The sequence below is a fragment of the Lissotriton helveticus genome, chromosome 1_1, assembly GCF_964261635.1.
Source record: "Lissotriton helveticus chromosome 1_1, aLisHel1.1, whole genome shotgun sequence".
Classification (NCBI taxonomy): domain Eukaryota; kingdom Metazoa; phylum Chordata; class Amphibia; order Caudata; family Salamandridae; genus Lissotriton; species Lissotriton helveticus.
The window spans coordinates 279,391,682-279,415,439 of record NC_136057.1 but is presented as its reverse complement, the minus strand read 5'-3'; the positions used below and the strand labels follow the sequence as shown (position 1 = coordinate 279,415,439).

The 23,758-nt window shown below is 46.0% G+C and overlaps 1 protein-coding gene across 2 annotated transcripts in view; it reads right to left on the bottom strand.

Moving 5' to 3' along the window:
* Positions 1 to 5,984: 5,984 nt before the first annotated feature.
* RAB19 (RAB19, member RAS oncogene family) overlaps positions 5,985 to 23,758 on the bottom strand; it is a 133,328-nt gene continuing 115,554 nt past the window's right edge. The window contains exon 4 of one of the 2 annotated variants that reach the window (XM_078668181.1): positions 5,985 to 9,968. In XM_078668181.1, coding sequence (XP_078524307.1) covers positions 9,703 to 9,968 — 266 coding nt within the window. In that variant the 3' untranslated portion in view covers positions 5,985 to 9,702. The remainder of the gene's footprint in view (positions 9,969 to 23,758) is intronic. The other variant, XM_078668182.1, reaches the window with a different exon arrangement.

Sequence of the window (23,758 nt, the reverse complement as noted above, 5' to 3'; positions counted from 1 at the left end):
GCACACCTCCACATTGGATTTATAACACCCCTGCAAGTGACGAAGTGGCGCTGCATAAAAGCACTTGTTCTTTTCTTTCTGCACCTTCGGATTCTGATCCAGAGCTCTGCTCCTCTGTCCGTTTTCTCCTGACTTCCAAACTTCTGCACAACGTGCTAGTGAATGTCCCCGCCTACAACGACAGGTTTCAAGCCATGCTGCGAATACTTGAAGCAGATGTTGGTCACTGTCCTGCACGAGTTGCGACTTTGGTGCCTGGGCATGGGACATGATTCTTAAGTTCTGTAATAATGCGCCTCATGCACTCAAAGGTGATCCGGGACTGGGAGGCAACGCTGTACGTCAGCGAAAACAAGAAAACACTATGTCCTAAGCAGGGCATAAGTCCTAAAAAGTGGGGGGACTAACCTAATTAATCAGTATGCAAGTGGCATCACGGGCGCGTGACATCACAAGAAGTGACATCAGATCTTAAACCCTCACATATATGTTTAGCAGGCCTATCATGAGTACATTTGAGCATATTTCGAGTACAGATGCAAACTCCTGATTTAGGCAGAAGATTCACACTTTTGTAAGCTTCACATAAACCAATGTTGACTTTTGTCAGGGTAAAGCTTCCTCTACCCATAGTGCTTTTAAAAGGAAAAAATAGTGACATTTAAATGATTACAATCAGGCCCGGACTGGCCGTTGCAGGCACCGGGCAATCCCCCGGTCGGCCGCATGGGTGGGGGCCGGTTTTGGGCCCCAGGGGGCCGTTTTCGTTACAGGGCCGTTTTTTACAGCATAGCTGCAAAAACGGCCCTGTAACAAAATCGGCCGAAAACCGGCCCTGGCAAAGAGTGCGGTCGCACCCCCAGGGTAGAGGGGGGGCCGGCTGAGCACTTTGCCAGGGCCGATTTCGGGTCCCAGTCCGGCCCGGATTACAATGCCTTCTTAGGGGTAGTATGCACTATATAAATGCTATTTATTTTGTGCAAATACTGGGAAAGATCAACACATCTGACATTCTTACAGTAAAGTACATGCATATCTCCTAAACAGAGCCTGAACGAAGTGAAAAGCTGCCTCTCAAATATGTGTTAAGTTCTAACAAGGAGCGCGCCTTTGTTTCCCCTCTGCTGCATCTAGGTGTGAGGCTCCAGACTGCTGCCAGCCAGGAGACTCTAACAAAAGGAGGCCTGATGACCCCTCAGATTCGGCCTTTGTTATGGGCCCAGAAGGAGTCTGCAATAAGAAAGCCCCGTCCCCTCCTGCACGTTGTTGCAGATCCAAAGCAGACCACGTGCAGGCGCTGCTGAAAGTGTCCCGGGACAAATTCGTCATCTTTTTCAGTGGGGCCCAACTTATTGGCAGGGGATCACTGCCCGAATATCCTGGGCTTACTGCTGTGGAGAAAAAGCCCTAACATGTCCAAGATTGCCCCAGTGAATTGAAGTCTCTGCAAAGGAATCCAGTGGGACTTTGGCTCATTTATAGTGAAACCCAATTGTTCCCAATCGGCGTCCCCCCAATTGAAAAATTGGGGGGGACTCCATCTTTCGCGTGTACCTCCCGACTCGTGCCCTGGTCCTACGCATAGATTCTGCTCCAAGTCGGGTGCCCGGGCACTGTCCTAGGGCAGTTCCCTGACTCTTCCTCATCACGTTCAAAGTTCTCCGGTAAGTCCTAATGCAAGCGTACGAAAGTGAAGTGCGACTCCATCTCCATCCTGCCACTCTGATGCCAAAGAGAAGGCACAAGGGTGAAGTCTCACTTCATTGAGGACACCTGCCACGAAAAACATAGCTCAGTTGGTCCTGATGAATGTTTCCCAGAAGCAGATCAAGGCCTTCATAGTGGTTAGGCTGCACATTTTCAGTGCTCTTCTGGCTCCCTCTAGCATGCCTTCGGGACACAAGGAACCACAGGTGCCTCCCTTCAGGTGACCTCTGGCAGGTCCCTGCCCTTGGGACCCATCACCAGACCCGTCCGGACTTAGATTCTTGTCCCACGATCCATGCTGGTTCTTGCCATCCCCATGTTGGTGCAACACGGCCAGAGGATGATCCAGTGGTGACAGATGTTGGATCCCTATGCCACATGGCTCACCAACACAAGAGTGTGCCTCGTTTGCAATGACGGTCCGGACAGCAACTGAGGTACTAGAAATACTGCTGCCCTTCAATAAAACTACAGTAAATGTTTTGGCAAATTCCGCAACCTGGGCTAGCAAATTCCATTACCATTTCATGATGCCCTCACAGATATGATGGACATGTGACCGAAACCATTTTCTTGCCTGCCTACGAAGAGGCAAGTGGCCAGACGTCATAGACTGTGTCTTGTGACCCAGATTTTCTTAGAACGCTCTACACTCCAGACAGCAATATTGTACAAGCCTCAGCCATAATGGTGAATCCCATCTCATTAACACCCACTCCTCCGGATAGAGAATCCAAGAAGATTGATGCTTTCGGCAAATGTATGTCATCTACTGCCAGTCTGGCACTGCGATCTGTAGCCCCACAGTCTGTCCGTTAGGCCGCTATACAACTGTCCTCTGGGACACAGCAAGATCCTGCCAGCAGTCCAGAGGAGCCTTGGGTCTCTTTGGCACAGATGATGCGAGTTGGGCAGGACGATGCCATGTAAGTTGTCCACCCGAGTCTCGATACCATGGACTGACTTGGCACTGCAGTTGGTACCAGTGTTGTAGACTGGCCGGTAGGAGGTCCACTGGCTTCTCCAGCGATGTACAAACTCCACTGATAGATAGGCCCTTTGATGGATCTTGCCTGCTTGAAGAGAACACGGACTGCTTTGACATGCATTAAAGGTGCAGGGCTACTGCATGTTCCTCGCTGCTGTTACCCCCTGGCAAACAATTTTCACACAAGTTCCAAAAATTTGCAGAGGGCTGGTGTGTAGGCAGAGACAGCCTTCTCAGCCAGCGATATAATGGATAGCCCAGACTTTTCAAGCTCACAGACAAAGATCTAACAGACACTGTGTGGACCAGCAGGGGTACTGGTCTTCAAACTCCTTCTCCCCTGCAACAGCCAATAAACCGCTTTGGTTTGCTCTCAGCAGTGCATACCCAACCAGTGGTAGACAGGATTCAGAATTTCCTCCCAGGATGGCGACTCATCACTTTTGACTGATGGGTCTTGCAAATTCTTCAAAAAGGGTATGTCTTGCCTTTTCTGCCATCCCAAGCAATATTCCTCCAACACCAGTAAGAGTTTTGGAAAAATATCTGTCCACCTTGTTACAAAAAGTTTGCTTGTTTTTCATCAAGGGTGCCATAGAGAGTTTGTTATTCTATATCCTCATCCTGAAAAATGATGGGGGGCCTCAGCCCCATTGTCGCATCTTGGACACCTTAATGCCTTTTTGTGGCAATATAATTTCAAAGTGGTCAGCCTGGCCCAGACCTTATAAGCTCAAGATCCTGGCAATTGGATGTTGTCAGACTTGCAGGACATTTATTTTCATATACCTGTCCAGCGGTCCTACAGGCATTATGTGCTGTTCAAGGTAGGCCAGGAGCATATTCAGTTTGCTGTGCTCTCAATCAGCCTCACCAGCACCTACTGCATGTTCAGGAAAGTTACGGCAGAGGACACTGCCCATCCTTGAAACTGTGGAATCCCTGCCTTCCCATACCTCTATGCCAAGCTGCTAAAGGTGGGCTTACCACAGTCCGTCATTAGCCACCTGTTGACACAATTGGGTTTCCCTATAAATGAGCCAAAGTCCCACTGGATTCCTTTGCAGGGACTTTAATTCACTGGGACAATCTTGGACATGTTAGGGCTTTTTCTCCACAGCAGTAAGCCCAGGATATTCGGGCAGTGATCCCCCTGTTTAAGATTCAGTCCTGGATCATGGGGAGGGGGACTCCTCCTTATCAACTATGTCACGAGGCACATGCATGCTCTGCAGTGGAACCTGAAGACCCATTGGCCCCTGTGTGTGTGACCAGCCTCAGATCAGACTGCTACTTCACAAGTACCTCTTGTCTTCATAACAGGGCAGAGTCTTCCACCCGAGTATACACCTCCACGCACTGAGACGGAGCAGCAGCAGCAATTGACTGCACTTGAATTGCCACAGAACCTGAAAGACTGTCATTACCCATTGTGATCACATCGGCTTGTCTCATAAGTAAATTGCAGTTGCTCTCAGTGCAAACACCCTGCACCATGTTTTTTCCAAACTGGGCTGTGACCTGGGGTGCACTTTTGACCAAAAGTCATGACTCCCTTGCACACTGGGCGATCCATCACTCCAGACATGAGGGCGGGGGAGCAAAGAGGAGGAGAGGCGTCATCGTTTGGATCCCAAAATGACCATTGCAGAGCCTGTGTGCAATCTGGTACTGCCTTGCTGACTGGGCAAGTGCACCCACTTGCTAGTCCCTAAACTTTCCATTGTCTTCATATCCGACACACATATGGAAGGCCCAAGGGCAGGGTGCATTGTAAGTATAAAGCAGGACATGCCCTGGTGTGTGTGGCATGTCATAATAGTGAATTACAACCATTTTGTTTTTTTCACTTTTGCAAGGCTACCTGTTCTCCATAGGTGGGATTGGGCAGTTAGATTATTACATTTTATAATCCTAACTGACTCTGGGAACATGGTAGAAATTAGAGTTTAGTATGCCTGAACTCAGAATGATCAAATACATCTTTTAGTGAAGTTGGTTTTAACATTCTGTGTTTGAAAATACCACTTTTAGAATGTAGGTATTTTCTTGTCTAACTATCCAAGCCTGCCTCTACTAGGTTGTGTATTCCTTGTCTGGAGTTTGAGTGACAGGGGCTGGGGGATTCCAGGAGACCGGGTGAGTCAGCCCAGTGGTGAATAGAGAGAACTGCATCTAGATGGGAGGGAGGAGTTGCACCTGGGACCTGAATAGGGCTGTGCCTTCCCTCTGCAATGCTGGCTCCACCCCCTGCGGTGCGTCTGATGTCTCTGCCCTGCACTGTGAAAGGAGAGAAGGAGTCATGTCAACAGAGTGCTCCAGGGCTGTGCCTTCCCACCACAATGCTGGCCCTACCTCCTGTGGTGCGTCTGATGTTTCTGCCCTGCCCTGTGAAAGGAAAGACGGAGTCATGTAAACCGAGTGATCCAGGACTGGTCAGTACTGGTTTGGACTAGGCAAAGGCCCCTCTGCCCTCAGAGGACAAAGGATTTTGGTGCAATATCTCAAAAGGCTAACATGATTACTCTCTAGCAAAACCCAGCACCAGGGATATTTTATCATAAATTGAAAACTTAAATACAATCTCCTTAGGAACTTTAAGCGTTCACCCGCAGTTGTAAAGTGTGCAGCTACCTCAGGCGAGGTGTCCCGGTGCTGGGGGCCATCGGGAAGATTAAGTGAACAATTGCCCAGAGTCACAAGGTGCTGGGCTAACCTGCCGCCAGGGATCGAACTGTGAGCCCCTCTGCTTCGGAGTCAGCTGCTATGGTTGCTGCACCACACATCTTCCATGATACCTTTGCGCTATAATGTCACTAACCTTCAAGACTGCTCTCGAAGATCACCTCATTTGAGAAGATTTCTGTTCAAGGATGCAACATACTTTACATCTCGATGCAACAACTATACTACATATATACATTTTTGGGAATATTTAGTTTATATTGTTTGGTTTATGATAACTGATTACCCACCTACCTAATAATCTCATCTCCATGTCCCATCAGGACAACTGCATTACATTCTGAGTTAGTGATACTATGTACAGCATTTCTTGATGAATTTGTACTGCTGTTGTTGGCATGGTGATGCTTGTAGGAAAATGTCCACCTCAAAGAATAAGGGTATCCCCTGCTAGATAAATAAAATAAAATCAACCTGTGCTCAATCCCTGGTAAAGTAACATACAGCAGTCGGGCTTAAATCAAAGGCAATGTTTAAAGTGTTTAAGCAGTGAATAAACAGGAAAACAAAAGTCACACAAAATACATTAAAATCCCACAACCAATTATAAAATAGAGAGAATAATTTTATGAGTAGAATTAAAACAAAATAACACAAAATCCAACAGCCCAAACCAGAGTTATACATTTTAAAATATTTAAGTGAAAAGAGTGCTTAAAAACCACAAAGTACAAATGATAGTCTATGAAAGTGGTGGACTAGGACCTAGATGCATTATGAGGCAGCCTGTGATGGGGCCCTATTTGGACACAAGTGGATTGGTCTTGCTGAATGCCTGGAAGTCAGAAAAGTTTGAAAATGTTTCTAAGTCCAAATGCAGACAGGGGGATTTTGTAACTTTTTGAGAAGTAAAATCCTCTTTGAGCAGGCCACGGCTGATAGTGTAGCCACTGCACTGGAGGTGGGATACATGAAACAGGGTTGTCCCACTGGAGTTACTGAGCTTTAGAGATTTCTTGCAAAACATTTTTTAAGTCGCAATGCAGAATGGGACCTAGTTGATTTTTTAGAGCTACTTTAAGCCTGCTCCATGCTAGGAGACATGCAATGCCTAGAAGGCCCCTTGTACTTGCCTGGGTACTTTGGTGGATATCTTTTTCCTGCCCTTTTTTTAGTGGTAGTGAAAATGAGGAGAAAGTGAGTGTGGCGGAGGATAAATTGCCTGTAAATGAACATAGTAGCCTTGCTTTTATATTCAATATGGTAATTTACGACTATAACAAAAACAACGGGACCAATTGACCAATATTTGTTCTTCAATCCTATAGATGTTTTACGCCTGACTGCCTATCAAGGTCAATACCTTTTCTATCTGACCAAAACTTGAGTACCCTAATATCTATGTGGGCAACAAACTTAAGTTACCCTCAAACTGATTGTAAAACGACAGATGAAGTAAACCCACTAAGTGCTCTACATGTCTGGGAACTCAGTTGATCCAGTATCTGTGTACCTGTGGGAGGAGGAGTCAAAATGACATTTATATGTATGCACAGACAATCACTTATATTGAGGTGGTAAATTGCCATGCAACAATCCACTTAGATTAACTTTGACAAAGCACCACTTCATGATCAAGCTTGAGCACACTCCTTATGTACAGCATATAAGTCTTTTGTGGGCACTGCAAAACAGGATTTCCGACTCTCGATTCTAGCCGTTGGTTACAATAAAAACAGACACAGACCTGATCAGGGAAAGCCTATTTATGTGCAGGAATACAAGAAACATGAAAATAAAAGCTTAAACTTTTAACAGGTATGCAATTCAGAAGGTCTCGGAGAAAGATATTTCTGATTTATAAATAATGTGTGCTTAACATAATGAACATTTCTCACTAAAAATGAAAACTCTACAGTTTGTAAATCTGTATTTTCCTGTGGTTGGCTGAACTAGGCCTAAATCAGCCCTAACTCCATCTTGAATCTCACAGCAGCCATGATACATGTGTTTTCATTTCTCCTCTCAAGGCACATTGCAAAATGTGCACTAAGAAATGATCTTTATTGAAATGTTATTCTCAAAGAACTCCAGTAGAAGTTTCCCTTTACAAGACTTGAAGGGTCTTCATGCCTGTGCCACTGTAGGGCTATACATCATGAGTCTGACATTATTTCTAGTGTAACTAGAATTATACCGTCACATCCGAGGACATTTGGTCAAAAGGCAGGATAAATAATATTCATTTAGTGACTGGTATTAGATGATGATGCATTACATTCTGAATTCTGATTTGTGAACCTATGTAAAAGTTCGATCACTTTATGAAAACAATACACTATTCATTGTATTTTGTTATAAAGAGGGTTCATTCTGGAGATAAGCCAAGTCTGGTTTTTCCCAACTTTAGAGAACAGACCCTCACCAGCAGGTCTCTTGTTTAGGAGTTAAAATGCTTTTACTCTGACTTGTCATTCTGTTTGCTGCAGTTGACTGAGTCTTATGCTAATTTTCTGTTTTGATTCACCATGCATTTTGAGTAATTATAATGTTTACCTTCTGTAGTGCACCTTAAATTTAATACAAGTTCATGGTTTCTAACTTGTATTGATTTGGAGCCTTTTTTAGACTCGTGGAATCCTTAGCTGACTATTCTGATTTATTTGCTTACATTCTGTTGCGACTCATTCCCTTGTATGATCTTAAGGTTAACACCATCCCTGGTCTTGCATAGGTGCTTTATCTAAGATTATCTGATAAGATAGCATCAATACATCCAAATATTTGTTGATTGTTTTACAAAGAGACTGCTCATGGACATCATCCAGGCAATGTCCTGGGGTAGCAATTGCTATCCTAACTTCACTTTAAACATGGTGCATACTGTTTGTGACATAATATGTAAGGCAGAGGAGGACAGGTCTGTACAATTAGAATTGGCCAGAAAGCTTACCTGTTACCACAGTCTCATCCTGTCAATCCTAACTCTGTCCGTAGAGTATGATGAATGATTGCACCTCCGAGAGATACCTAATTGGTCTATCATCACAAAACTATGGTGTGCAAAATAATAGCCGTAATATTTTTATAGCACTCGCGCTGAACGACCTCACAGACCTTCTACGTGGAACTGCACTTAATGCATGATACACGTCAAAGCTAACATATGCAAACATTTTATTGGGAAAGAGAATGGCTGTTATTAGGACATCACTTGCTTTCTATATCATGAAAAAGATGTTCTCTAGGATAAGCAAAATTCCTGCTACATGCAAACTTTGTAGCTCTTTTGGTGAAGTGGTGTCCCACTCAAGCCTAAACTGTAATTATTGGTTATAAATTACTTAGACCCAAAAGCGTCTCTCTCTCCCCCCAGCACCATCTCTGGTCCAGCTCTGAAAACAAGGCACCACTGTGAGGTTATGAATGGACCATGAATCTAAATCTAGTGCCCCTCCTCGTTTGAAAAGACACAGCCTTTCATGGTTGAGCAAGAAGAACTTAATGCAAGAAGGCTTTTGGTCTTGACCGATAGATGGATATTGTCTTGAATTCGGTCTTCTTCCTGTGCATGAGCCAATGAGAGAGAATATAAAATAGAATTTCTTACCATGACACTACAAACCAAGAAATTCAATACCTGAAGAGTACACAGGCCATCTAAATCCAGCTGCTTCTGAAAAAAACAGTCTCTTAACTTAGTCAGGGTAACTAGAAGAGCAACAGAAGATGGGTGAAGCTATCCGTGACATAGACACTAGAATGTGAAATACCTCAAAGCACAGCTTTCGGAGCATGACAGAGCATGAGGGTGAAAGGACATGCATGGTGACAATTGAAAGGCGACCACTGAATTGCAGTTGAGGGAGCATCAAATGGACAATGAATGATCTTTTAACACAGACACATATTTCATGGAGGGTTTTCCTCTGATGGTTGTTTGTGTAAGCAAAGATGGAACAGTCCTTCAGAGGATGGGAGGGCAATGATCTAGGCCAGACAGCAGTGTCAGTCCTGGGGGAAGAGATTTCACAGCCACTGCAGACAGTGTCTGGAGGCCACCTGAAGGGCCAAAGGAACCTCCTGTAATCCTCATATTGTAGTGTGACCTCTATTCTCCAAGGCTGCCTTCCCATCAAAGATGCCATTATTAAAGTACCAAAGAGGATACAGGCAGTTATGCAGCAATAGTTCCAGCAGCATGAGCCTTGCCATCAAGGCACCCTTTCTCTGAGGATAGCTTCTTGCCCCAGGAAGAAGCACTTTTCCTTGTTTCCCTACAGCACTAGAGATGGAGATTCTTGGTGAAAGCCAGCCACTGCTCAGCAGTGACATTTGTTGTTTTCCACGTTCTGAGCTGTGATCACTGGGCGGGAATCCAGTAGGATGCTGTTGCGTGGACTCCCCTGTTGAAGGTGCATGCTGTTCCTCACCATCAGCTCCTTGGCCATGAGCACAAAAACTTCATCTACATTCAGCGCGTCTTTTGCAGAGGTCTCCAGCACCGCCAGCAGCCCGTGCTTCTCTGCAAGTGTGCACGCGTCTTCAAAGAGTACCTGTCGATTCGCCAGTAGGTCTGACTTATTCCCTGGGGAAGAGACAGATATTGTATTTACCATCAGAGCATTAAGCAAACAGCATACAATAATCTCACTTCTGAAAGGAGGCTACGAAGGAAAACACTGTTCCCTATTCCACTCCAAAAAATGCACCCGCATCACCAATGCATATCATTTTAGGGTAGTGGCATAATGCTGGCCTTGGCACGTGTGTAAGCAGTAGATGTTAGGAAGAGTTTGAGATTTTTAGCCATTTACAAGTATTGGAGCAGTAGCTAAAACCAGGTCTTGCCGCTCCATTGCTCCCAGCTCTTGCATGCAGTTGTCCCTGGGGCCTACAGACGTGCCTCCTGGCTTATCCAGGATATACCTCCCAAAAACTGGAAACTCCAAGGCCTCATTAACCCTGAATATTACTTGGGTGAGCTCTAGTTTCCTGTCTCCGGTTGAAGCAAATAAGAGATATCCAATCCATGGTTATTTAAATTGTGATATACTGAAACAACTTCACCACAAATAGATTATTGAGAACCCTGGTACCTCGTGCTGGGAGATGTAGGTGGTTGAAAGAGCAGAAGACCCACAGTCCTATGTGACTGGAGAGAGGCGCAGGAGCATGTATTTATCATTAAGTTTTGTAGAGCTGTTGCAAAGCCAAAGAGCATCACAGCTCTTTACACACAGGAGCGGTATTTCACAAATCAAATGGATCAGTTTCTTTTTTTTGTAAACACATTTTATTGCCTTTTACATGTCATACAGCATAACCCTTTTCAGGGTGTCAATGTGCAATAAAAAATAGAACACGACCGATCAACTGCATTTGTGTTCATGTTCATAAAGTCCTTTCCAGATCAGTACACTGTGGACTGTGGACTTGTACTTTACAAAAGTGGTAACGAGTGGCTGGAACACCACAGGACCATGTGTGCACAAGAAGTTCTTCCAGGGACGAGCAGCTGAAATCGTGACAGGCAATTAACATTTTGCATTGGTACGCTTTTACGGGGTTGTCGGCAGCGGAGTACTCTAATTTGGCCGTGAATGTAGACAAGGTACAATATAAATTAATTATCACAGTTTGTTTCAATTGCTGGGAATCATGCGCTGAGTTCAGTCAAGGCATGAGGCACTGGCTGCAGCTCACCGGAACAGGAGACGTCATGCATCACACATCGTATTAGCAAGGCCTACAGACTTTAAAAAGACGCACGCACAACATTGAGAGCAAAGGGTTTATTTTACTGCGTATCTGTAATCGTAATCGTGGTATATTTGTAGAGCGCAGACCTGTCACCCCAAGGGCATCCTGGCGCTTCGAACAATGAACCAACAATTTCAGCGACTTAGCCTATCCTGGGAAAAAGGTAGGTTTTTAACGCCTTCCTAAAGGCTAAGAGATCCTCAAGACTCCTTAGAGATATCGGCAGGGAGTTCCAGAGTTTGGCCGCCGCTACTCTGAAAGATCGGCCGCCCATCCTCACTCTCTGGAAACGCGGTACTACGAGTAACCTGGATGAGCGTAAGGCTCGGGGTGGAAGATACCAGGCAAACATTTTCCGCAAAGAGACCGGGCCCAGGCCATAGATAGCCCTGAACACAATGCAAGCTGCTTTGTAGCAAACGCGTAGATGGACCGGCAGCCAGTGGAGTTCCTGTAGCGCTGCCGTAGATGAGCTGTAGTAGGGGCGGGAGAGGGCGAGTTTGGCAGCCATGTTTTGCACCCTTTGTAGCTTGCCCAGTAGTGTTATCGGGGCCTCCAGAAGTAGTGCGTTACAATAGTCGAGTCGACTTAAGATGGTACTCCGCACTACTTCGGGTCTGGCTTGCTCAGGGAGGAGGGGCAGAACTTTGCGCAGCATGCGGATCAGCATCATGCACGTTGAGGTGGTCTTATTTACGTGCAGATCTAGCTGCAAGTTGGGCCCGAAACTGACACCCAAGTTGCGCACCGATTGTGCAGCTGACACCGTCTCTGAGAATGACGAAGGCCAGAAGTCGTCTGGGAGATCCCGGGGAACTCGGTCGTTGGAACAGTACAGGACCTCTGTCTTAGTCCCATTAAACTGCAGCGAGTTCAATCGGAGCCATTCCGCTGTAGCCTGCATGCATCGGTGGAAGGTTTCCAATGGGACTGCGTCCTGTCCCTCCAGTGAAAAGACCAGCTGGGTGTCGTCCGCATAATTAAATGCGGAGATCCCAAATGATTTAATAAGCTGGATCAGAGGGCGGAGGTAAATATTAAAGAGTATAGGGCTGATGGCTGAGCCCTGGGGTACTCCTTGTCCTACTCTCCGCTCCTCTGAGCTGAAGGGAGGGAGCGATACCCGTTGCTGACGGTTGTCCAGATAAGAGATCAGCCAATCCCTGGCCTTATCTTTAACCCCGCACTCTTCCAGCCTCATGATCAAGGTAGGATGGCTGACCGTGTCGAACGCGGCCGACATGTCGAGCAGCACCAGAAAGGCTGCCCGACCACTGTCGACTCGCGCCCGCAGATTGTCTAACACGGTCACTAACGCGGATTCCGTCCCATGAGCTGGGCGAAAACCGAATTGCATCTCATCCAACCAGGTGTTACCTTCTAAGAAGCCGGACAGAGTGCGGGTGACCAGTTTTTCCATGATTTTAACTGGAAAAGGAAGCAGGGAAATTGGCCGATAGTTGGAAAGACAAGCAGGGTCAAGCGTGGATTTTTTTTAGGAGTGGAGATACCACTGCCTTCTTCCAGCAGTCCGGTACAGTCCCTGTTTCAAACGACTGGCAGCAAATGGAGTGCAAAGGTTGGAAAAGTTCCTCCTGAAACACCCTCCAAAGTTTTGGAGGGAGAGGGTCAAGAGGCGAGCCAGATGAGATCGTAAGAGCCAGGCTGCCAAACTCCTCCAGAGAGGGGAGGGGAAAGCTATTCAGCTGGGGTCGACTGGACTCTATCGCCAGAGCTCCCAAGCTGAGTTTGTGGTCCTCTGGTCGGGGTCGACTGGAAGGCGTGGCCGGAGCTTCCAAACAGAGGTAAGAAACCCTCTGCAGGGGTCGACTGGCCATCGCCTCCGGAGCTCCCAAACCAGTGGTAGGATTGACTGGATCCTGCAAACCCTCCAGAATTTTGCAGATCTTCTCCTCGAAAGCATCAGCAAGCGAATCACATAGAGCTTGCGATGTGGGGACGGTGTTGGCCGCATACATAGGGTGGGCGAGGTCCCTGACGATCTTAAAGAGGGCCTGTGCCTTGTTTGGGGCCTGGTTCAAGGTGGATTCAAGATAAGCCGCTTTAGCTATCTTGATCTGTGCCTTATATTTTTGTAAAGCGGACCGGAACACAGTTTTCTCCGAGTCTAAATACTGTTTCCTCCACGCTCTTTCTGCGCGTTTACAGCCAAGTTTAAGCTGGCGTAGTTCGCTCGTATACCAAGGGCTAGCTCGATTCACCCTCCCTTGTGACTTCCGGAGGGGTGCCAACTTATCCAACGAGCTCGAGATGGACTGGCTAAAGAGAGTATAGCTCTGTGATAAATACACGAGTTCATAGTGCGGTGAATTCTATGTCAGTACACAGAGGCTTCATATTATGCTTCGCTTTCTTTACTGAGGCAAATACAGCAGCCAGTAAACTTTAAACAGCATAACCCGGAAGGACTGCCCCTTACCTGTATATACCAATCACAGTTCCCCATATGGTTATAAATGCCCTGAGCATAAAAGTCCGTCTGCTTTCTTTGCTGCTGCAGCAGCGAGTTAAGTACATGCAAAGTTTTCATTATTATGTGATGATTTTGTGGTTTATTGGATATCTTAATATCTTTGCTAGGCATAATTTAAGCTGCATGTAGCGGCGCTCACTGATATTAATTCCTGGCATTTGGCGGAGCGGGACAGACGCGCGTCACGCACTCGAGGAGGCAGTACTCTTTTCATTGCCAGATACCACAGGCATGCGTGAGCAGCCGGATTGGAGCAATTATCTTCCAAATCCGATCGGCTCCACAACGGGGTGCATAAACGGTGAAAGGCTGTGCATTAGGAGAGTAAATAGGGGTGCCTCCCTCCACAATATGTGTATGTGTATATGTATATGTATATATATATATATATAATTAAGGACATATTGGAACCAGGCGAATTTAACTCCTTTTGATCAAGCCTGAAGACTGGAAGATGTAGCCAGTGACAGTCTGTGTTACCCCCACAAAATTCTGTCACCCCTGGGTTGCTCCCCCCAACCTCCCCACACCTCCTTTAGTAAGATGGAGTACTACGCCGAGGAGGTTGCTCAATAGGCTGATTACAATGACTACGCTAAGTTTGAAGAGTTGCCATATGAGCACCAAATGAAGGAGAAGTTAGTAGAAGCCCTGGATTGCCATGTGTAGGGTTCCAGTGAACAGGGCTTTGATTAAGGCATTACAACACTTCACGAAACTCCTGAAAAACTACGGGAGACGAGCTTTGAATGCCTACCTGGGTGAACCCTCATTCCATTCCTCAGCAGAAGTATTATCCCAGGTGGCATAATCTGTCCTTAAGGATCATGGGTATGGTGGCTCTGTTCCTTCTAGGCTTCTGGTAATTGATCCCTCTTGAACCCGGGAGATGGGGAGGAATCTTCTCCTGCCGCGCCGGACACGCCAGACACTGACCAAGACACCAAATTACCTAGCAAAGCAGCAAAAAGCTGACGTAAAACTCACCATGTGAGTTCTAAGCCGCCAAATAAAAACCAGTTATTTGATCCAAAGAATATTGTTCACCCGAGGTCAACAGAATGGGTGCCTTGCGTGGAGGTGGTGCATTAAGTCCAAGAGAAACTCAGACAAGGTTTTAAACGCAAAGTGCGCACTACTCTTCAATCTGAATGTCCTAGACCCTCCCTCTTAGGCAAGGTAACAGACACGCCAGGGCTAGACTCCATCATGGCAACCTTCCTCACGAGGTTTGCCAAAGATCCCAAGAAAGGATTGGATAGGGCACGGAGGGGATGCCAAGACAAAATACTGGATGTATCTGGACCCCTCACAAAAATCCTTGATTTAGCGGTCAGAGCTAAAGACTCTAATTGTCCCCTTGGTCCGACTGAAATCTTACAATGGATACAAAGAGCCCTATGTTTTTTGGGTAACGCGAATGGCGCCCTCTTGACTGAGCGCAGAAGATCCTTCCTAATAATAATCGACCCGCACCTGGCAGACATGGCAACCACAGAGGCAGGCACGTTAGCTAACGGATTGTTGTTCGGCGACAAGTTTATCAAGGAACTCGGAAAATATGTAGCTACCTTTTAGGCCCTAGACAAGGCCCAATCTTCAATAAAAAGGTGTTCCACAGTGACAGTTTTACCAGGGCCGGACGCTTCAGGGGTCAAGCGACTGGCCGAGGATATAGCCTGACATCCAGAGGTTTTGATCAGCGAGGTCATGGCAGTGCCACCTGTTCATATTTCTACCCCAACCATAACCGACGTGGCAGAGGTAAACAAAACCTAGACGATTACAGAGGACAAAACAATTCAGGCGACTCCTCCTATGCAGGTAAGACGTATTCAGGCTGGGGAGGTGTTGGTGAGAAGCCGAATGGGGTTGTTCCTTCACATGTGGGAGAGACTCACACAGGAACCTTGGGCACTTCAGTTGGTACAGGGCTTTCAGATAGAGTTTTATTCCTTCCCACAACCAAATTGCAGACCCCAACCTCTACATGTTTCCCGAGTAGAGAGATCTTACATAGAAGAGGAAGTGAGGTCACTGATGAAAACAGAGGAAGTTGTAGAGATTGTACCCCACCCTCATGGTTTCACAAGTACAATATTCTTGGTACCAAAGAAAGGTCAGGGATTCCGACTAGTCTTGAACCTCGAAGAATTCAATTCTTGGGTGGTGTATCGCCATTTCAAAATTGAAGGCATACACTTACTGGGAGATCTACTATTAGAGAAAAAGATCGGATGGTACGTCTCGAACTAAAAGACGCTTATTTGGCAGTACCGATTTTTCCTCCACATCGGAGGTTTCTACAATTCCAATGGGGGTTCGAGTGTTCTGCCATGTATTTCGGGCTATTGTCTGCCCCTTGGTGTTTCACCAAACTCCTCAAGCCGGTGGTGCAGTATCTGAGGGAGAGAGGGATGAGACTTATTTACCTGGACAGTGTCCTCATTGTGGCACAGAGTGTGGAAACAGTACTACTACATTTAACTTGGACGGCCCAACTCCTGCAAGACTTGGGGTTCGGCATCAATTCAGACAAATTCATACTGACCCATGCCCAGTCGATAGAGTTCTTGGGATTTTTCTATACTGGAACAATTGTTACTCCCACTAAAAAAGAGGATCTCTATCAAGAAAGAGTTGAGGAGAGCGCTTGCATCTCCAACTATATCCTTGAGGAGGCGCGATTGGTAGGTCTATTCGCTTAGTCTATTCAGGCAATTTTCCCTGGTCCGCTCCACTACTGGGCTCTTCAAAAATTTTACATTTTGCCCTTACACAAGGGTCTGAGTTATGCGGAGCAGATTCTGTTATCCACGGAAGCAGGACCGAGATAACCTAGTGGTTGGAACTCATGGACGTGTGGAATGGCAAGGCCATTTTCGCATCAGTCCCAGAAGTGGTGATAGAGTCCTATGCCAGCCAATGGAGCTGGGGAGCCCGGTGCGTTTCAGTGGAAACGGGGAGCAGATGGTCCCCGGAGGAACTGAAATTACACATAAATTGTTTGGAACTGTTGGCAGGGTCATTCGCTAACGGGACCATTTCTCCACAAAAGGCGAGTTGTTGTATCCTACTGTGGGTGGATAATGTCTCAGCAGTAATATACATCAATCGTTTGGGTGGCACAAGGTCTCGACTAATAATGGAAATAGCCAATGACATCTGGCAGTATTGCCTGCAACATCACATTTCAGTGACAGCAGTGTGTATTTTGGGAGCTCCAATGTGGTAGCAGACAGGAACCCCAGATTCCTGCGGGATTCCAGCGATTAGAGACTGCACCCCAGAGTGTTCCAACAATTGAATAGGAAGTGGGGTCCATGCAAGATCGATCTATTTGCATCCAGGTTGAACACTCAGCTTCCCTGGTTTTACAGTTGGCGACCGGATCTGCAGGTGCTCAACTCTGAAGCATTCCTGCAGTCTTGGACGATGGGCACCCATTATGCCTTTCCCCCGTTCATCATGATCCAGAGAGTGTTAGCTCAGATCCGCAGACAGAATGCAGAATTAGTAATGATTTCCCCTTGCTGGAAAGCACAAGCATGGTTCCCAGTAGCGCTATCTTTGATGTGTGCTCCGCCAGTATAGCTGCTCTCATTCCAAGAGATACTTCAGGACCCGTTGGGCCATCCTCACCCATTGGTAGTACAGGGTCAATTATCCCTCATGGCATGGAGACTTTCAGGAGACGCTGGCAAGTACCAGGAGTTTCGCAGGAGGCAATGTTTTTCCTGTCGCAGTCTTGAGCTCCCTCTACCCACAAGCGATATGAGTCAGCTTGGCAGCGATGGGTTAGTTGGTGTTCTGAACAACAGAGGGATCCCTTGCAATCCGAAATACATATGATTGTCAATTTTTTGTCTGAAATGGCTAATCAAGGAATGGCTTACCAGACAGTTAATAATTTCCGTTCCGCAATTTCAGCAGGCCAACCCCATGTGGATGGTAAACCAGTGGGAAAACACCCCTTAATATGCGAAGTAGTGAGAGGCATTAGATTGGTGAAACCACCTAGACCCAGATATTCATCTTTCTGGAATGTGGATGTTGTAAGGATTTTCAGGCAGGTTCCGCAGGAGCGTCAAGAATCCGAAGATAATTCCACAGCCTTCCCCTGCGGCCTTCCGACTCTATCAAAGTATCGAGAGGCTCGCCAAGGGAAAACAGGGAGACAAAACAAGGAAAGGTTGGGAAGGTACAAAGAAAGCTTGACTGTAATCTTCAGTTTGGTTCCGCCACACACTGTATGGAACGTCTGGTGGTTGAAGAGCTGAAATAAATGTACACGTTATGTAACACAAGCGTCTATACTCATGTGTCTCTAATTTCCCTCTGTACCAATAGTACATACCATCAATGTTTTGTCTATGCTCCAGAACAGAGGGATGAGAGATGTGGAAGTCTTCATGAACTATATGTGGATTGACAGAACAAAGTTATAGACATCTCTGTTCGAGTAAATACTGGTGATGCAAGCACCTAAACACAATATCCTTACTTGGATTGACGTATAAGACTATCCAATGAATGTAGTAATCCAACCATATACTTGACAGTATTCCAATGCCACTCCAATACTGTGAGCTAACATCTACAATATGAAAACACATAAATTAGATCCTACACTTCTCCAATACTGTAAATAATCAAGTGGGCAGCGCACAGCGCTGTTACCGTATTTCTTCTATATGAAGTATCCGGAATCCTGCACCTCGGTTGGAGTCCACACAAGTATCCCGAAACACTGAAGAATGTTGGTACCGGAAAATGGAAGGTGAAAGGACCAACCAATATACAGCCAAGTGGGAAGGGAATAATTGGGCTGAGCAAGAAGGCGGAGCACAAGCCCAACCAAAGGAAGTGTGTCAGTATGCACAAAAATAAACCTAAATACCTAATTAAGAAGGGGAAAACACACACCACCCGGCCCAATGGCGGAGAACCAATCCCGGCCGTTAGGCGGAGCAGGGGACAGGAACGAGGGCAGGGAAAACACAATGCCCGGCCGGACGACGGAGAAACAATCCTGGTCGTCGGGCGGAGCAGAGGACTGTGAGGGAGAGGGCAGGTATGTAAATCCCGGCCGGACGGCGGAGAAACAATCCCGGCCGTCGGGCGGAGCAAGGGATAGGAGCGGGAGAAAGGACAAAAGTGCCCGGCCGGTCAGCGGAGAAACAATCCCGGCTGACAGGCGGAGCAGAGGAAGGAAGAACAATTATCTGCACCGAAACGTCTAAGCAAAAGACGAGGGTGCAATGGATGTTTGAAAAGGACAGAGAAATCCGCTCTGTCGCCGAACAGACAAACGAGATCAGAAGGTCAGGAGCCAAGAACAGGGCGGAACTCGGAGAAACGGAGCTTGACGCAAGAACGTAAAGCGTCGCTCCCAGGGTTCCGTGAAGATTTGTAGAGTGAATCTTAAAGGGGCAGTACATCTATAAACTCGGGGCATGACAGATGTAGAGCTTTGTTTCCTTAGGAATTGGCCAGGTAATCAGGGTCTTTCGCCCAAACAACTACCTGCCACCTTACTCTATTATTATGTCTTATCTCATGTAGGCGAGTCTCGGATGTTCAAGCATTGGATTTTGCAAGTGGAGAATTTACTCCTTCGGGGGTATCATTTGCAATTTAAAAAAAACAAAGACTAATTCGAGATGTGTGACACATCCTGCTTTTCCACACAACAGCAAGTTGTGTGTTGTTCAATGCTTGAAGTGTTATGAAGATTATACTTGTGAGTTTAGAAATGATGTAGCAGAACAATTGTTAATCTCATTGTAGAAACCCTTTCGCCCAGTCTCCTCAGCAAATTTAGCCAGGTGGGTTACTTGGTTGTTAAGTCAAGCTGGTGTTGATACATCTGTATTTGGAGTTCACTCTAACAGAGGGGCTATGGCTTCTAAAGCCCTATTAACAGATTCTCGTTTAGAGGACATCATGACTGCAGCGGATTGGTCTTCTGATTCGACATTTAAAACGTTTTTATCATAAACCAATTGTTGATGTAGCATCTCAGGTAATTGCACAACTTTAAACGTGCTTAATATGTAGCCTCTGTGTACTGACATAGAATAAAAACATTTCTAGCTGACGCGTCAAGAATTTTCAATTCAATTAAGGACACAGAGGCGATGATTATCCCACCCTAGATAGACATGTAAAACGTGATGGTTGGTTACGTTTTTCTGACAAAGCATTGAAATATTGTATTTGTACATGTTAAGAAAATTGTTTATGGGTTTCCCGCCCAATGTTGTTGAAGTATGTCCATATTTTGGAATATTAAAACTTAAGTTTAATTTCAGGGAATCAGAGCAAGACGACTTGAAGGGTCTTTAGGTATCACTGATGAGTTTCATCGAGAGAGTTATCTTCGTTGGAGTTATGGTTCAAGTTGATGGAATGGATCAACGAAGTTTGGGTTCAATGGTTCAAATTTATGGACTGTGATTAATGGTTCACAAAGAAAGAGGACGGATTTTTATGTTCAGGGCATTGATAACCATATGGGGAACTGTGGCAGGTGTATACAGGGAAGGGGCAGACTTTCTGGGTTATGCTGTGGAAAGTTTATTGGCTGCTGTATTTGCTTCAGTAAAGAAAGAGAAGCATATCCCTCACCTCTGTGTCCTTACTAGAATTGAATATTCTTGACGCGTCAGCTAGAAAAATCTTTATCCTTTACAGCGTGGATTGGCTTTCAGTGATTCACTCACTATTTCATGCCCCACTGAATTTCTAATAACACTTTATGCACTGTGTTGATCGCACATGTCCTCCAGATGAAAAGTAAAGCAGTTACTGTTAACTTTTGGAAAGTCACACTGCTATTTAAAAAAAAGAAAATCAAGGCATTAAAGTTCCTGTTGCTAAGTCAGTCTCAAAGCAGAAGATATTGAGGAAACTACTCATATTTGGAATTATTCTTTCCAATATACCTTGTGTAATTACAGTGAACTAGTCACGCATTGAGGTGAAGAAGGGACGCTGTAAGTATTTTCATTCAAGTTTTGCTACTCCTTGGTATAGCACACCATCATGAGCACCCAGAATTATGCTCTTACTCCCCCCACAAGCGTTTTGGCCTGCTGGAGGTGAGCCATGCATGAAATGGCCAGATTGGAAGTCTTATTTTCAGAATTATTTAGATACTATTGATGGGAAGATGAAACCTGAACAACAAAAACACATATTTTTACATTCTGTGGGGCCTATGGGATTAAAAGTTTTTGAGTAATTGCCAGTCATTTTGGGTAGTGGAGATGATAATGTGAACACAATTAAGATAAAAAAAGAATATGATTTAAGGAAAAATGTGAAAGATACAGTTGTGGAAGTCGGAATGATGGTCCAGGTAAGGAAACCTTGGAAGGGCAAGAAAAGTGAGAGTCAGTTCTCAGAACCACTGGAGGTGGTTAAGGTTTTGCATAATGCTCTCATGTTGAGTGATGGCAAGGTTTGGAATTTGAAAAGAATAACTGTAGTTCACAATACTTTTTGCAAGGATGGAGAAGGTAAATGACAAAAGTGCTAATGCTGATTGGGATGTGATTGAACCAACAATGGATGTCAGAATGGAGAGGAACGAGTCAGAAAAGCTGAATGAGGTTGAGGAGTGTGTTGCAGGAGGAAGTATTGTGGATGGTGGCGCAGGGTAGGAAGGTCCTTTGGAGGTGAATGCTTATACCACTGACATGCTGGGTGGAGAAGTTGGATGTGAGGATGAAGTTGATAGCGATGATGATGATTGTGTGGAAGAAGTTGGAGTGAGGGAAAATGGAAAACGTGTTAGTAGTAAACCTAAGTGGGTGTTGGATTATGAATGTGAGATAGTAATGTATATTTATTAGGTTTATAGTAGTAAGAGATGTATTATTATTTCTGTTCTTACATTTTAGGAATTTAGTTATCATGAATGATTTGTTTTTATTCTTACTTGTCGCTTCAAGAGGTATTCTTTTGTGTTGTTTAAAGAGGGAAGATGTGTTATGTTAACATTTGCTTACTGTTATTGTTTGACATTTCAAGCTCATGCAAGCTCCTGGGTAAGTAGGGTTCTAGACTGTTAGAAGGACAGTTACAGAGGAGCTGGCAGAGCTAGGAGGAGGCTGTGTTTTTACTCCTCTCTACATGGTGTTCCAGTGTTAATTAAGTCCTTTTTCAGATCAGTACGCTATGGTCTTGTACTTTACACAGTTATATGCAAACTAAATGTATTCTTACATAATACACATGGTAACATATATTACTTCTGACATATGTAGACAAAGCCCATACCCATAAATACAAAACATATAGAACTGCAGGCAAAGATTCATCTGTCCAGAGATTTAAAGCGTGGTCCAGCTCTCCCAACAGTAGTTGTGATAAAAGCAGAATCCAACTTTCACAGCACAGAATATAAAGAACAGACACCCCCTAATCCATGCCCCGAGAGTACCTGAATGTATTCCCAGGTGCAATTTTAAAGCCATTCTTGGAAATCACTCTCGGTAGGAGGCCTAAGGGAAGAAGGACTTGTCTTCACTCTTTATTGAATAAGTTAAAAGAGGAAAGGGCATGGAGAGAACTCCATCCTCAACGCTTCCCAATTCGGATTCCACAGCTACCACAGCACCAAGACCGCCCTCCTCACTGCCACAGACAACATAAGCACTATCCTTGACCAAGGCCACACCGTGGCCCTTATCCTACTAGATCTCTCTGCAGCCTTCAACATCGTCTCCCACCGCACTCTCACAGCCAGACTCCATGACACCGGCTTACAGGGAACCACGCTCGACTGGCTCTGCTCCTTCCTCACCGGCAGAACCCAAAGAATCAGACTCCTGCCCTTCCTCTCCGAAACCACAGAGACAACTGCAGATTACCCAAGGATCATTGCTCAGCCCCACGCTTTCCAACATCTATATGGCCCCCTCGATGCCATCGTCAGACAGCATGGACTCAGCATAGTATCATACGCCGACGATACCCAGCTCATCCTCTCCCTCACAAAGGACCCCCACACCACCAGACTCAGCTTCCAGGAAGGAATGAAAGGTATTGCATCCTGGATTAGTAGCAGCTGCCTGAAGCTTAACTCGGAGAAGACAGAAGTCCTAGTCCTCGGACCCTCCCCCTCAGCATGGGACAACTCCTGGTGACCCACCGCCCTCGGCATCCTCCCACTCCCATGAACCATGCCCAAAACCTCAGCATCATAGCCGACTCCACTCTCACCATGACTCGACAGATCAATGCCATCACCTCCACCTGCTTCAACACCCTCTGCATCCTTCGCAAGACCAAAGACCATCACCCACGCACTCATAACAAGCAGACTGGACTACTGAAACGACCTCTACGCCGGAATCAACAAATGCCTGTGCCTCAAGCTCCAGACCATACAGAACACTGCGGCCAGACTCGTCCTCGGCATCCCACGACATGAATACATCACCCAACACCTGCAAGAGCTCCGCTGGCTCCAAGTCGAGAAGAAAGTAACCTTCAAGCTACTCACCCACGCCTACAAATCCCTCCACAACACCGGACCCCAATGCCTCAACGAAAGAGTCTCCTTCCACGTACCCAAGGGAAACCTCTGATCCAACGACTTCACCCTCGCCGAAACCCCACGCATTGGCAGAGCGGATGGAAGAACCTTCTCCTACATTGCTGCAAAGACCTGGAATGAGCTCCCGATCGACATGAGATGAGATGCTCCCGCACTCTGCACACCTTCAGGAAGAGTCTTCAGACCTGGCTCTTCAGCTGACTCAGAGCGCCCCCCCCACCCTCCCACCCCCAGTGCCTTGAGACCCTCACGGGTGAATAGCACGCTTCACAATTCCCTGATTGATTGATTGAAGGGCGTGGAGTGGGCTGAGTTCCAAACTTTGGGTGCACAACCAGGTAAGGACTGATTCAATATAGGTTTTTTGTTAAAAGTGAGTCTTGAAGGAGGAACATGGCGGCAGCTAGTTGAGCTGCTGCAGCACTCCGGTCTGAGTTCCCATCCGTTTCCTCTCAGCCGGTGCAGGATGCTTTTCTTTTGACCCAATATGAAGCGGATTCAGTCGCGAGCTTTTTGTGGCTGATTCACCCCAAGTTCTGATCCCTTTTGTGTT